Raw genomic sequence first — 14,773 nt, 5'->3', positions numbered from 1 at the left:
ACGAGCGAAAATAATTGTATGGTCATTGATCTTATGCTGTTTGCAATTTCACTTTCAAGTTTGGAATATGAATGGAGACTAAGAAGTAACTCGAAATAAAATATAATTGATGTTTTCACATAACGTGAATCGTTTATACGATGTTAAATCATATAATCATATATTATAGAAAGATTTTTTTATTCTCAATAACGATTTAATCAAGTGAAAAATGTAATTTAATAATAATCCCAAGTAAAAATAGATTAAATTTCGTAAGTCTACGATAAGTCGTTCGCTTATATCTTTAATACGCATATTTTTTTCGAGTGTCACTTTTTTTCGAGTCACATTTCTTGAAATTTCTTGAAAAATATCTTTTATGGTCTTTTTAAAGAGCAAAAAAAAATTAAAAATGCTTTAATTAAAAAATTTCACGTGAAAAAAACAACTGAAGTGATTGATATATTAAAAAAAGTGCATTAGAAGATGATACCATGAAATCAGCGATTAATTACAAATGGATGAAAAGAATATCTAGATAATATTGAAACCATAAAACGATCTTAAGAATCCTAACAGAATTTTACAAAAAGATTTTCAACATTTCTTTGAACAATGGAAACATGATTGGAACAAATATATTCGGAAAGAGATTACCATATATTTGAAGAGAACATCATCTGAAAAAAATTGAAACACGAATTTTTTATATACAATTCTATGAGTTTTTTAAACAATTTTTAAATTCAGCTAATGAAAATTGACTTTTTTAAAACATTGTATTAAAAAAGTCAAACTTTTTTTTTATTAAAATATTTAAATATTTTCCTGTTTCAATTGATATATAATTTTACGTAAAAGCGGTGAAATCGAACACGCGTTTAAATTTTTTCATCGATGTTATGCATTGTTCAAAAATAAATTTATTAACAAATTATCAATCCCAAATTTTCATTAATAGATACAATTAAAATATTAATTAAATAAACATAAATTTTGATTATAATACTACTTCACTAATACTTAGCTAATTCCAATTATTTTTAAATTTTCAAAATCCATAACTGTCCAGAATCACAAAACATAAGAGTGAAACCGGGCTAAATATGAGTCTTCTGTATGTTGGAGGTCTTCAATTGTCTTCTTTCTTCACAGAAAACTTATAATCCTCCTCTATATGACATATTCTTCTTCGTGTAACGATTGTCTTTGTAAATGTGTCATCAGTTAATCACGTATTAAATTACATAATATTGAATCTTTTTATTAAAACATAATTATCCTTATTTCTATAGAATAAAGATAAAAAAAATATGAAAAATTCTAAATATTGTATAATATTTTTCAGAATATTAATAATAAATATAAAAAAGCAATATAATATTTCCAAATGTTAAAATTACATGCACCATATACAAACGATAAAATATGTACGTTTACATCGAATAACCAAATAAGTATCTTTATAATAATATTTTTACAATAAATATATCAGCGATAATGACTATCGAGTTGTTTCTTCTTCTCCATTTAATATATATTAAAAACTTTCAGAAAATATCGTAAAGTGGCAAATAATGATAATTTGATAAAATACGAACACGTGCAAACAATTGAAAACAATTTCAATAGACAACGTATTAGTCGTAATTGTCGATCAATCTTTGACTCGTATAGACGAGTCTTTATTGTTCTGCATGATTATCTTAATAAAGTTCTACCCCACTGTTCTTTAATTAGCCTCGCCTTGATTGTGCGATAATAGTATGTATGTTCATCCCAGTCTTCTTCTTCTTCGCGAAAAACCAATCGATATTTGTTCCGTGGTGTCAGTGAAAGAAATAGACTATATAATAATATGATGTTAAATATTAGAGATAAAGATAATCGTTTCAGTTATTTTTTTTTAAAGTGATTGTAAATTTTCAAAAAATCGTTTTGCAATTAATAAAACAAATTTGATAGAAGATTGATCGTTAATGGTAATGTATAATAGTGTTCATCTAAATGTTTACATGCTCATGGTAACCTCATCGATGTATATTTTGTACAATCAACATACATAGATTAAACCTACTTATTATTTTAGCCTTGACTTTTGTATTCATGTCTTGATTAAAAAATTAAACTTTTAAAATAAATTTCTTAAACGATGACTATATTTTATTTCTATAAATAATTAATAATTAATTTTATAACGATATTATAATTATAGTTATATTCATTAATTTTTTTTATTTTTTTCATTTTACATTTTTATATATTTACATTTTTCATTCAATGTTTTAATAATCACATTATTTTTCTCTGTAATTTCTAAAAGAGTGTTAATAAATCAACAAACATTAAATTGAGATAAGATTTGACCTTCAATGTTTTTTATATATAGTTGTGATAATATAAAATATTCTAGAATTTTTTTCTAAAAATTTTTTTCTATTGAAATTGACTGTTTTTCAATTTTCAATTTGCGTCATATTCCCGCCATACATTTAGTTGTAATTTCATGCGTGAAGAAATTATAGCAAATATCATATAAGAGAATAACAAAAATGTAGAACAAGATGGCAATGCCTTTGACAGAAGTAACCAATGGTTATTTTAATTGTTTATAAAATATTTGTTACCTGAGTTGAATGAATGAAGTCCGTAAAAATATCTTTTTAAAATTAATCACAATTTTCAATTATTGGAATGTAATATTGATATCATTGTTCTTTTACATCGTACGAACCACATATGACAACCGCTATTTTACACTGGAAATGAACAGTTATCCTAGCCCTCTTTATGATTTTTGCGCCATTTTCAAAATACTGTGAAATACACAACATATTTCATAATATTATTATTTAAAAATAAAGATGCATAATACAAGAAAAGAACAGAATTTGAAAGATATATTTAATTTCATTGCGCATTTAAATAATGTGATTTATCTCTTATTTAAACAGAAAACTTAAATTGGAAGACAACTATATATTGATTTGTGTCGAAACAATGGGTCTTTATTGAATGAAGATTTTCGAGCAAAGATCTTTAAAAATTTTCAAATTTTTATATAAAAACCATTGATTTAATTACATTAATTGTTTTAAAAAGTGCTATCACGTATACTTGCTCGCAATATTTTTAGTAATCGTAACAAATTTTGCATTGTTTAAGGAATATCGACATGCCATGAAACATTTCTAACCTTCATTTTGGTATTCTATCATTAACTTCTTATGCAAGCGTAAAAATTCTTTCGATATAATTATTAATATAAAAATGACTATATGGGAAAGATTGCGAAATCCTTGTGGTTGGAGAGCTGGAGCTAAACAAATTTCAGTAGATGCAATGATACCGATATTTGCGGTCCCAACATTGGCAGTAATAGCCGCACAAACAGTACTATGTACTGTAATTATATTTGTCGCAACACCAATATTAGTATATTATTTACATCATAATTTTCTGAGATTTTTACTTCGTACTAAGTTTTTTCTAATGTGGACTATTACAAGTGTAATCATGTTAATGTTGATCTTTGAAATTAGTGTCGTACCTTTATTAGAGATCTTGCTAGAAGAAAATCTAGTGTTTATAATGTGTGTAGTGGGTGGTATATGGTGTGGCTATATGACTAGATTAAATGCAGATTCTGCAACTCAAGAAAGTACTTTAACTCAAGGATTAGAATTAGGTGAAGGAAGTGGAGAACTTTGTATTACATGTAGAAGAAGAGCACCTCCTAAAGCGCATCATTGTCGAATGTGTCAAACATGTATTTTGAATAGAGAATATCATTGTAAATGGTAATAGATTTTTTCTCTGTAAAGTAGATTTTATCTTATTTAATTTCATATTTTAGGTTGGATTGCTGTATAGGTTCAAGCAATTTAAAATGGTACTTGGGATGTTTATTCTTCTCAGCCATAGCTTTTATTTATGGTTCTAATTTAACCATGACTAGTGTATGCCATCCATTTATACTTATTGGCACTGTTCTTTTGCCAGATGATTGTAGTGATGTATATTATCAGTTAGAGTATGTATAACATATAACTTGGAAAACATTCAATATTAATATATATATATATTAGATAGTAGTAATATATTAGTAGATTATATATAATCTTGAAATTATTATACAATTGTTATCAATAGTATAAATTTATATTGAGAAATATAATATTCTTTTCATTATTAAAATTTAAAACTAAACTGGAAAGATACTAAGAATTTACAATGCAAACTTTAATAATCATAAGATACTGATAATTACTGAAACTTGCATTAATGTCGTAAATATTGTAATATCTCTTATTTGCTTTCCAAGAATATAAAAGTTGAATAGATAACATGTCGTGCAATTGTTTGTTTTCAATATCCAATCAAAGTATAATAATGTGCATATTGTTCCAGCATTGCCCTTTGCTTCATTTCGGCACTTTACAGCCTACTTGTTGGATTAGTGGTAGTTTGTTATTTAATATATCATCTTTGGTTAATCTACCTTGGTACAACATCGAATGAGCGACGCCTTCTGGAAGCTGGAAGTCCATATGACCATGGGATGTTGAAAAATGTATCTCGTTTATTTTGCTGCAAAACTTAGATATTAAATGTATACTAAATTATAAAAGTTACTTTGGAAAGTGATACTTTTCATTAAATGCAAAAGATTAGAAAAATTAAAATAAGATCAAAACATCAGACAGGCATAGTGATATGTGAAAACAAAAAATACATATTTGTATTAATTTTGACCTTAACATACTCCAATACTCAGCCTTGTCTTTATCTTATATTAATTAAGTATTAAATATTTTTAAACTATTGCTCATGATATTAAACTTAATAAAAACATATCACGACATAAAAGCGCTGATCTCAATTATAGTTTTAATTATTTTTATTTTGCTATTATGCGCATCATTTGTATATTTATTATAACTGTGATAAAATGGCCATTGTATTTAACTAATACAATATATAAATTATATTAATTATGTGTAATATAAGACTTTGAACATAAATTAAGTATTAATGTTTACACTTTTTTTTATATAAAATATAAATGGATAATAATCTTGTGTTACATAAACTTAAACATACTATTATGCAGTGCCATCTTTGTATTTTAATTCTAATGTTATGAACTAACTTTAATCCTCTGATATTACACCTCTTTGTTTAGGATCAAAATCAGGAATTACTTTTAATACTAATTGTCGCAATTCATCTTTTCTTTTTTCACTTTCTCTAATGTTTGTAGCAATTGTTAGATATTTTTTCCATGTATTGAAATATTTGATTTTTAATTTATTTTCATAAATATTCATAATTAATTTTTCTTTTATTTCAGTTTTTGTTTTAAGTTCAATTGCTATTACTTGCCATAATTTAAAAAAGTTATCTAAAAGTTTCATATCATAAAAGTCTATTGCAACTTGATATTTCAACTTCAATTCCCTAACTTCGTGTTTCCATTCCTTAAATATTCTTAAAATTAATTTCGTATTATAAATTGATTTAACAGTATCAATCTTTATTTTATATTGATTTTCTATTTCTATTTTCCATGTTGTAAAAACTTTTTTTATCAATTTTTCTCTATAATGATCTTCCGCTTTTTTAATATTACCTCGTAATTCTTCAATAACTATTACGAAAGGTTTCATTATATAACGTCGTAGAAGATACTTTCGATAAAATTCATCCGCTATATTATTTAATCTTTGAAATTTTTCTATTTCTCGCTGTCGATTTCGTTCTTGCTCTTTTTGTAATCTTTTTGCCTCGGCTAAAGCCTATAAAATAAACATCATTATTTTAAGAAAGCATATCGAATACATAACATATATATATATATAAAAGTATATATATTTTTTATGAGGTGACAGTTTTAGTTTACAAAATGAATTTATGAATTTATTTCTGTAATATTTAATATAATATTTTATACATAATTAAATATTTTAAATTCTCTAGTCTGACCTCTTGTTGTAACTTTTTCTTCTTTTGTTCTTCTTCTATTCTAGAAGCTTCTTCCATTCTTTTTTGTTCTTCAAGTTTCTGTTTACGGATTTCTGCAGCCAATCTTATTCTTTTTCGTCTAGCTTCTGCTCGTGCTTCCATTCTTAATAGAAATATCGGTGGATTCATTCGTTTTCGGGGTACCATTAAACTTTCGTCTCTTTCAGGAGGATTTATATAATCTATTATAAATCTCTTTATCAATGTAAATTCTAAATTGTCCTAAAAATCGATATTACCTGTAACCGTTTTGTTGCATTAATTGAATCAACGTCCTCCTTGTATTATGCCCACAATTAGAGAAAGTTTGTTTAGCTATATCAATTGTCTCCTTATTCGCATTAGATATTTCCTTCTGCATCTGTTTCAATTTTAATTCTTCAATTATCCTGTTTTGTTCAGCCAATTTGGCTTTTTGCTTTTCTATTATTTGTTTTTGAGCATTTAACCGACATTGCGCCGGCGATTCAACAATTATATGTTTATAATAAGTGTTTCTCTTCTTCTTATTTGCATTATTAGATTCTTTTATCATTAAACTATTATCGCTAATTTTTTGATTTCCGATAATTGCATTTTGACTTTCCATAATTTTATTTATAAACATTTCGATTTTTTGCTCTTCGAAAATTTCTTTTTCTTCTTTTTGCTTCTGACCACTGATTTTTGCATCTTTCGTACGCGTTCTCCAAATATCGAAATATTTTCTCTTTAATTTCGATACTATATTTTCCTCAATTTTTGTCTTGATATCGCGAAAACGTCTTTCTTCCACGACATTACATTTTAAAATATCGAAATATTTCCTTAAAAGAAATAAACGTTGCGTTTCTATTTCAAAATTAATCTTATCTTTAATTGTTATTTTTATGTTTCCGGCAGATTGATTTTTTTGATCATTTATTTGTAACAAAGAATCGTTGATTTCTGTTATCGGAACATCCGTATTTTCATTAGAACCATTGATTTGATCTCTTTTCTCTTCAACAATTATCTGGGAAAAATTAAAAGATTTTATATTTTTGTAAAAAAAAAATATATACATATATAATTATTAAAATTTTATTTAAAATTATATCAACCTTGTTTTTTAATTTTCTGGCTGTCTTCCAAAAGTCTTCGTCATCCGAGGATACAAAGTTTCTTTTTGTACAACATGTATAATTCGAGAATTTTGGTCGAGATTTACTTAATTCCATTTCAAATTTCTTCAATTCTCTCTCTAAAACTTGTTGCTGTTTCTTTATATATAATTGTTGTATCTCTTCTTCTATTAACAATCTACAAAATAACATTTTGAAATTAATTTTTATAATTTTTTATCTATATATTTTATATATAAAAGTATATCATACTTTTTAGCTTCTTTCAAAACAGAGCCATTGAATGGCGAATTGGATTTTTCTTGCAATATTCGATGTCTTTCGTTCATTATTATATTTGGATCGAGAAATATCTTTTCTTCGTCTTTCAACATTTGAAGTTTTTCCGATGGATGAAAAATATTCACTTTCATTAATCGATCCATTAGATTTGTCACTTCATTCATTTCTATCATGACTTTTTATTATTATATACAACTAAAATTCATAGTGATCTTCTTACATTTAATGCATAAACGTCAAGATGCCATTCCAAGTCTTTGTTGATATTGTTTTGTTTCGTTGTTAAGCAAATTTATAAAAGATATTCCCTATACACGCACGCGTAAGCTCCCTCCTCATTCACAAATTAAGGGGTAAATTGAGTAATTGAGAAAGTTGTGTGGTGAACTATCGACTTTATCTTGAATTAATATTAATATTAATAACTAAAAATATATTATATTATATTTATATTATATTTATATTATATTATAAATATATTATATTTATATTATATATTATTGTTTTCTATTTTTAAAAATTTCTTAAAATGTGTTTCATTTTTAAGTAAACTAATTAAGTAAACATATCTCATCGATAAATCAATTAAAAAATTTAAGTTTATGTTTCATACATTGTATTTATTTTAAAATGTGATTGTTTTGATATAAAATTTTAATATACAATATTAAAATGTATAAATAATAAAGGATATTTGAGTGTTCATATTAATTTGTATTTATTTTGAGTAAAGAAAATTAGAATTAATTAGAAATTAATTAGAAATTGTTAAAATTATTATTCTATAAATATATTTTTTTTTTAAGTTATATGTTGATTGATTTTGTCTATCAATTCGAAAATTTACCGCCATTTCAGTGGTTCTCAATCTACATTATAAAAATGAATAATGTCGATTGTTGACGAACTAGTGAACTGCAGCAGGTGCATCACAAGACAAAAAGTGCATAGACTTCGAAAACTTGCGTATTAGAAATGGTAAGTTTTCTATTTTATAAAGTGCAAAAGCATTATATTTTTAATTTTACTCTGTCATAGATGTTATCACACGATTCAATAATCCTAATATCTTCAATATATCCTCTTATTATATGATTAAACAAATAGAATATCTTTCATTTTATTCTTCTGAAACAAATCTTTCTCTAGTTTTAAAGTGTTTTTAACAGATTTCAGGTATTATAATATTTCTGGTATACAACGCAAAATAAAATGGATCTAAGGGGCCCTCCTGAGGGGGCCCCTATTAACTCTTTTGAGATATCTATATCTGACAATTGGCCTACAGATTCTCTTTCTATATCAATGTGTGAACAAAAAAAAATGAATAATAATAAATTATTATTTTTAACTGTAAGTAAATTTTTTGAAGGCTACATTTTGAGAAATGATATATAATTTATGATATCTGAAATTATTTTTTTATTAGGTGGAATATGTGGAAGATCCATCACGAGAATATTCTCGTTTATTTCCAACATATGAACAAGTTTCATTTTCTCCTAGAGCTTCATCTCCACTTTCTGATTTTAAACATCGTGTTAGTCCTCTTGATCCTAATATGAGTTCAGCTGCTAGATATTCACCTACTCCAGTACAACTTCCACCATCTCCTTTTCATAATTCTGTTGTTGTATTGCAAGGTTCTTCTTCTTCTTTAATATCCTCATCTGAATCAAATGAAAGAATAAATATTAATTATGTTTCTCAATTGACTCATCCAATTGATACACAAAATGTACAACAATCTGATAGTTCTACTGACTTTGTTGCCAACGAAAATGAGGAGCAATTGATGTCTAGTGTTAGTAATGAATTGATTCTTATGCAAGGTAAGTTTCATAAATGTACTTGTTAAATAAAATTATATTTTTAAAATTCAATATATTATACATATTCATAGAATCTAATTCTGAATTAGAATCAGCTACAGCTCCATTGATGCTGACAGGAATACCAAGTACAGATTTTACATTAAGTAGAGATTTTCTTGTCATGCAAGATGATCAAATGAATGTTATAAATTCATTTAAGACACAGAATATTGATGTAGATGATTCTACACATCTTTCATCAACAGCACAAAATTCAAATAAAGAAAATAATATAGATCCTTTAGCTACAACCAATGAGCAAGAAATTAATGAAATTTTAATGTCTACTGAAGACAAAAAAGATTGTGAAAAAAAACATGTCAGACGTTCAAAACGTCGTATAAATGATAAAAAAAATATTTGTACGTAATTTTACTGCCTTTTTTAATCATAATAATATATTAAATCTAAATTTATTACAGGTTGTAATGAATGTGATGATGTATGTACTGGTGATAATTGTACTTCACATAATGTATGTACAATAGCAGATCAACCAGTACCATCACGTGCTATAGCAACACTGCCAGGATCATATCTTTCTATAAACAAATTATCTAATTCTGACATTGTATTGGGTGGATCAGATTATGGAGTGTTTGCAAAACGTTATATACAAAAACGTACTCAATTTGGACCTATAGAAGGTATTTTATACCCTTATGATGGTACACCATTTAAAAATGAATTGCCATTGCTCTATGAAACTGAAAATAAAGAATTTTTAAAAGTAGATGTTTCAAATGAAAGTAAGTAATATATTAAAGAATAAAATCTAATAAATTAAAAATACTTAAAAATTATTTAAAAATAATTTAAAATATATTTTATTAACAATGTAGATGCTTCAAACTGGATGCGATTTGTTAGACCTGCATTAACATATAAAGATCAAAATTTAGTAATTTGTCAACAACGTGATGGTATAGTATTTTTGACTACAAGAAGTATTTTACCAAAGGAAGAACTAAAAGCTGGTCCTAGTACTGATTATGCAATTCGTAGAAATTTGATACCTTTAAAATCCATGCAAGAAATAAATGATGATAAAGGTATAGTTAAAATACATATAATATTCAAATTCATATTTATATTTATACTTATTTAATTTTTCAATTACAGAGCACAAAAGTCAGTTATCTACTTGGTCACGATTAGATGATACTCATTCACGGCGTATGAAAATATTTCGTGGTAGAAATTTAAAAGAGAAAGAAAATTCGAGACAAAATAATCCTAAGGAATGGAAATGTTCTGTTTGTGGTTTGATTTTTAGAAAACCACTTTTACTTAATTTACATACTCTCTTACATGGTCCTGATAAAATAAAAACTAAAATACAATCTACAATTTGTCCACAATGTGGATTACACTTTCAAAAACAAAAAGAATTGATTAATCATATTTCACAACATGGGAGATTATCTTTAAAAAAAGAAAAAAGATTGACTTCTTTATCGACATATAAGTGTTCAATGTGCTATAAACGTTTTGCAACGAAAGTGCGATTGCAACAACACTGTTTAGTGCATGGTGCTGAAGACCAAAAACCACTGCCATGCAATATTTGTTTCAAAAGATTCATGAATAATTCAGCACTCTCTTGTCATTTAAAAACACACAAAGGTAAATAAAACTTACATTACATAAATAATTTTAATTTTTACGAGAAAATTATTTACAAAATTATTTAATTATTTATAATTATTTTTTTTTTTGTTATTCAGAAAATAAACAAGTATTTGAATGTCCAATGTGTCGACAACTATTTAGTCAAAGTATATCATTAAAAGATCATATTGAAACTCATAAAAATGAAGATGGCACTTTTAGCTGTCCCTACTGCCAAAGAATATTTATTAAATATTCGATTATTCGTAAACATATTAGAGCACATCATTGTGAAAGAAAACATAAATGTCAAATTTGTGCAAAACGATTTGCTACAGTAGATAAATTACAAATGCATTTACTAAAACATTCTGATCATAGGTATGTATATTGTGAATTATATGTTATAAAAAAACCATTATATATTATAATATATATTTATTTTCTTTTTATAGAGAATTTCACTGTGCAAATTGTGGTAAACAATTTAAAAGAAAAGATAAATTAAAAGAACATATGACTAAATTACATAATTCACAAACAGCTACTGATGAACAAATGTCACAAGTAACACAAACTAAAAAGTTTGTTCCAAAGGTACATTTTTCTTATTAAATTTTCTCAAAAATTATTCAATAGAAATTATTAATAGTATTTAATAATTTCATTATGTATTATTACCAGGTAAATCCTAACGATTATAATCGCTTTATTTACAAATGTCATCAATGTTTAGTGGGTTTCAAACGAAGGGGAATGCTTGTCAATCATTTAGCAAAACGACATCCAGATGTTGCACCAGAATCTGTACCAGAATTAAATTTACCAATTTTACGTCAAACGAGAGATTACTATTGTCAATATTGCGATAAGGTACAATACAAGAAATAAAATAAATTAAATTTTATTTAATGTATATAATTGTAAATGTATATATAATGTATATAATTCTATTTGTTATTTTGCTGTAAAGGTCTATAAAAGTAGCAGTAAACGAAAAGCACATATTATGAAAAATCATCCAGGAGCTGCTTTACCACCAAGTAATCGACAGAAAGAATCAGATTATTCTGATTTACCAAATCCAACATTTAGTCAAACTGTTGGTAGTATTACAACTACACCTCAGAGTTGTCAATGGTGTCATAAACAATATGCTAGTAAGGTATGTCGTTAAAATATATTTATATTTTTAATTATAATAAATTTCAAACTTTTAAAAATTTTATTTGCTTTTATAGGCAAAACTCTTACAGCATCAACGAAAAAAGCATTCTAATCTAATGGAACCGGCTGATCAGATACCGCGTTCGCGTAATCGACAGTCACATAATCAAAATCAACCTCCAGTACTTATTGAAGATCACTTTGTATTATCTGATTATATTCAAGCATGTGAAACAAATTCAGATTTTTTTAAACCGAGAATAATCAAAATATCTGATGATGTTGATCTAATAAGCAATGGATTAGAGATAGTTGGGCAACAATTTGTTCGTATGCGTGACATACGTTGAAAATATCTGTGACAACCTCAATGAGAGGTTTTGTTAATTCAATGAGATATGAATCTCATAAGTTTGTGCACAGTAAAGAAATACTGTGCTTTTTGCTGTTGTTGCCAAATAAGGGCATTGATGTCCATCAGGAGTAATTGATTCTCCACAGAGAAATATTTGGAGCACAGCTTGGTTAGCTTCAGTGCGAAACACTGAATGCTATTTTGTTGGTTATATGGTCGATAATGACCATGGTAATGGTCATAATTTTGAATAAATTTGTTGAAACGGAGTATACAATATTTTACAAATAGTTTGAGCTCCAGGATGAGAATTTAAATATAAACATACAATGAAAAACACAAACATGGAGATTTAAGACTTAAACACAATGGAAAACATGTTAGTTATTGCTCAAGGTATTACAAATACAGGAGCAAAAACAGGTAGATCAAGTCCTTTTACTGTCGATACATCATTGACATAAAATCTAGTAGTTTCTTTTAAAATTCTGAAAAGCTTCAATTCGATGTGATTTAATTATGGATGTTAGAGTGGTCGAATTTAAGCTTCACGTTTAAAGTGAAATTTAAACATAGCTTAAATTTGGAAAATACGATGAATCTTAGATCAGTGTAATCTCGTCTATACTATGTGATTTTTTTCATAGACCTGATTGTAGTATCTACATGTTACATCTGACTTCGATGATAAAACAGTTATTTGTAGATTACACAAAATGTTGTAGTCTTTAACGAATCGCCCAATCACTTTTACTCTTTCTCGTAATTTATAACTTTCTTGTATAATTAATCATATCAATTCTCATTTAGAGAAAAATATCTGTGTTTTCGGTCTAGATTTTCGATATCAAACGGGTTCTTTTTCACCAAATCTTTCAGAATTACTTACTAGTTTCACTAACAGAATTTAATGTGAACAATTTTTGCATCCATCATACTCATCGAATTGAAATATCTGGTTGAAGTTGAAGGTATTAATAGTTACCTAGACAAGAAAACTTTTGTCTTTGTAATTTTATAATGCATGTAAAATTGATAATGTTTAACATATAATATGACATATTCATACATTTTAACAATTTAACAATTTATTCAATTAATAAAGTAATATTGACATTTGAAATTATAATTTCCAATGTAATTTCTTATATCATAAATTGGCAAGAAAATTTAAAATTGGCAATTTACATGCATTATATATACATAATATTGTGAGAAAACAAAGACAAAAGAATGCATGTTCGTTAATGTTGTTGAGTACATGAAGAACTGTATTGTAACGTGACTTAAATAAAGTTACCCGGTGACTGATCTATGTATAATTTATTATACCGCAGAATTGAATCCTTCAATTTTTTATTCGATTAATACGCTTCAAGAATATCATTTTATCTAAAATCTATTATATTATTATTGAAGGGCATTAAGTAAAGTTATATAAATTATTAGAAGAAGATTTAATGAATTTATTTCTGTTGTTAATTCTGAATCGTTTTATTTTTTTTTTTAAATTTTATTTTTAAAATTTTCAATGACGATGACCTGAAAGTCGATAGCATCGAATTTAAGAATAACTTAATATTTTTCTTTTTGGAATTGATCTATTTTATATAATTTTTTTTTACGATCTGTAAAAACATTAAAAACATTAAAAACGTTAAAAAAAATTCTACGTAGAAATCAATTCGTACGTAGAAATCATATTTTTCTTGGAATTTTTGGATAATAGATTTTAAAAGAGTATTATATTATATCTAATATTATATCTCTTGCTGTTATTTTTTTTTTTTAAACAATAAATTGTTTAAAAAAATTTAAAACGAAAAAAATTTTTTTTTCTCGATAAATGCAATGCATTTTCTAATTTTTGCATTGTATTTTTTATATGAAAGAATCCTATCCTTATTTTATAATTGATATTACTTTCAATAGAGAATATGTACAATAGCAATCAATATAAATATGAAATTAATAAAAACATATAAGGAAATCAATATATCAATAATACAATGTTTGCTATCAATGTTTATAAAAAAATTATTATTATAAAATTAATTAAAATAAAAGTAAAAAATATAAATATTCCATTTTCGAATGAACAATAAATCAAATAATTGAATGATAAAAGTAATATAATAATAGATAGAAGAATGGTACCTTGGTACTACTACCTTTCCTTTCCTTTTAAAGGATGAATGTGTATTGTTCATAAGATCCAAGTAAGAAAAGTGATAATCCTTTTAAAAAGCAAGTTGAAGAATAGAATTCCATTTTAAAAAGTTACTCAAAAATATTAAATAAATACATAATGATATTTATCTGATATTTATTCAAAACCAAAAAAATCATATAGAACAGTAATTATTTTCCGCTCG

The 14,773-nt window shown here is 25.6% G+C and overlaps 4 protein-coding genes and 1 long non-coding RNA gene across 9 annotated transcripts in view; 2 read left to right on the top strand and 3 right to left on the bottom strand.

Moving 5' to 3' along the window:
- The window catches only part of LOC108000845 (lysosomal-trafficking regulator), an 18,789-nt gene extending 16,060 nt beyond the window's left edge, over positions 1-2,729 (bottom strand). For all 3 annotated transcript variants that reach the window (XM_062074495.1, XM_062074496.1, XM_017061486.3), the window contains exon 1: positions 2,610-2,729. The gene's annotated coding sequence lies outside the window, so the exon portion shown is untranslated. The remainder of the gene's footprint in view (positions 1-2,609) is intronic.
- On the top strand, positions 938-13,709 carry LOC108000846 (PR domain zinc finger protein 10). 3 transcript variants are annotated; one of them, XM_017061492.3, is made up of 13 exons: positions 938-1,964; positions 8,250-8,369; positions 8,561-8,744; positions 8,821-9,223; positions 9,295-9,627; positions 9,688-10,014; positions 10,108-10,317; positions 10,388-10,891; positions 10,993-11,257; positions 11,332-11,473; positions 11,561-11,749; positions 11,850-12,041; positions 12,118-13,709. In XM_017061492.3, exons 3-13 carry the CDS (start codon positions 8,604-8,606, stop codon positions 12,391-12,393), a joined length of 2,982 nt encoding a protein of 993 aa, XP_016916981.2. In that variant the 5' UTR covers positions 938-1,964; positions 8,250-8,369; positions 8,561-8,603; the 3' UTR covers positions 12,394-13,709. The 3 variants fall into 3 exon arrangements, with proteins under 3 accessions (XP_016916981.2, XP_016916982.2, XP_061930490.1); XM_017061493.3 differs by lacking the exon at positions 938-1,964 and having other exon boundaries at positions 8,098-8,369; positions 9,313-9,627; XM_062074506.1 differs by lacking the exons at positions 938-1,964; positions 9,295-9,627 and having other exon boundaries at positions 8,098-8,369.
- On the top strand, positions 2,916-5,090 carry LOC108000848 (palmitoyltransferase ZDHHC23-B). Its single transcript, XM_017061495.3, has 3 exons — positions 2,916-3,782; positions 3,839-4,015; positions 4,393-5,090. The coding sequence occupies exons 1-3, from the start codon at positions 3,253-3,255 to the stop codon at positions 4,583-4,585; spliced, it is 900 nt and encodes a 299-aa protein (XP_016916984.1). The 5' UTR covers positions 2,916-3,252; the 3' UTR covers positions 4,586-5,090.
- Positions 5,136-7,771, bottom strand: LOC108000847 (calponin homology domain-containing protein DDB_G0272472). The gene is made up of 5 exons (XM_017061494.3): positions 7,362-7,771; positions 7,089-7,287; positions 6,246-7,000; positions 5,968-6,166; positions 5,136-5,780 (listed from the first exon to the last, which is right to left on the bottom strand). Exons 1-5 carry the CDS (start codon positions 7,562-7,564, stop codon positions 5,136-5,138), a joined length of 2,001 nt encoding a protein of 666 aa, XP_016916983.2. The 5' UTR covers positions 7,565-7,771.
- LOC133666058 (uncharacterized) lies at positions 8,790-14,773 on the bottom strand. Its single transcript, XR_009829605.1, has 2 exons — positions 14,556-14,773; positions 8,790-9,061 (listed from the first exon to the last, which is right to left on the bottom strand). It is a non-coding gene; the product is annotated as an uncharacterized LOC133666058 (long non-coding RNA).

This window comes from Apis cerana, linkage group LG4, assembly GCF_029169275.1.
Source record: "Apis cerana isolate GH-2021 linkage group LG4, AcerK_1.0, whole genome shotgun sequence".
Lineage (NCBI taxonomy): Eukaryota > Metazoa > Arthropoda > Insecta > Hymenoptera > Apidae > Apis > Apis cerana.
The sequence above is the reverse complement of the archived record's forward strand: the minus strand, read 5'-3'. Positions and strand labels throughout refer to the sequence as shown.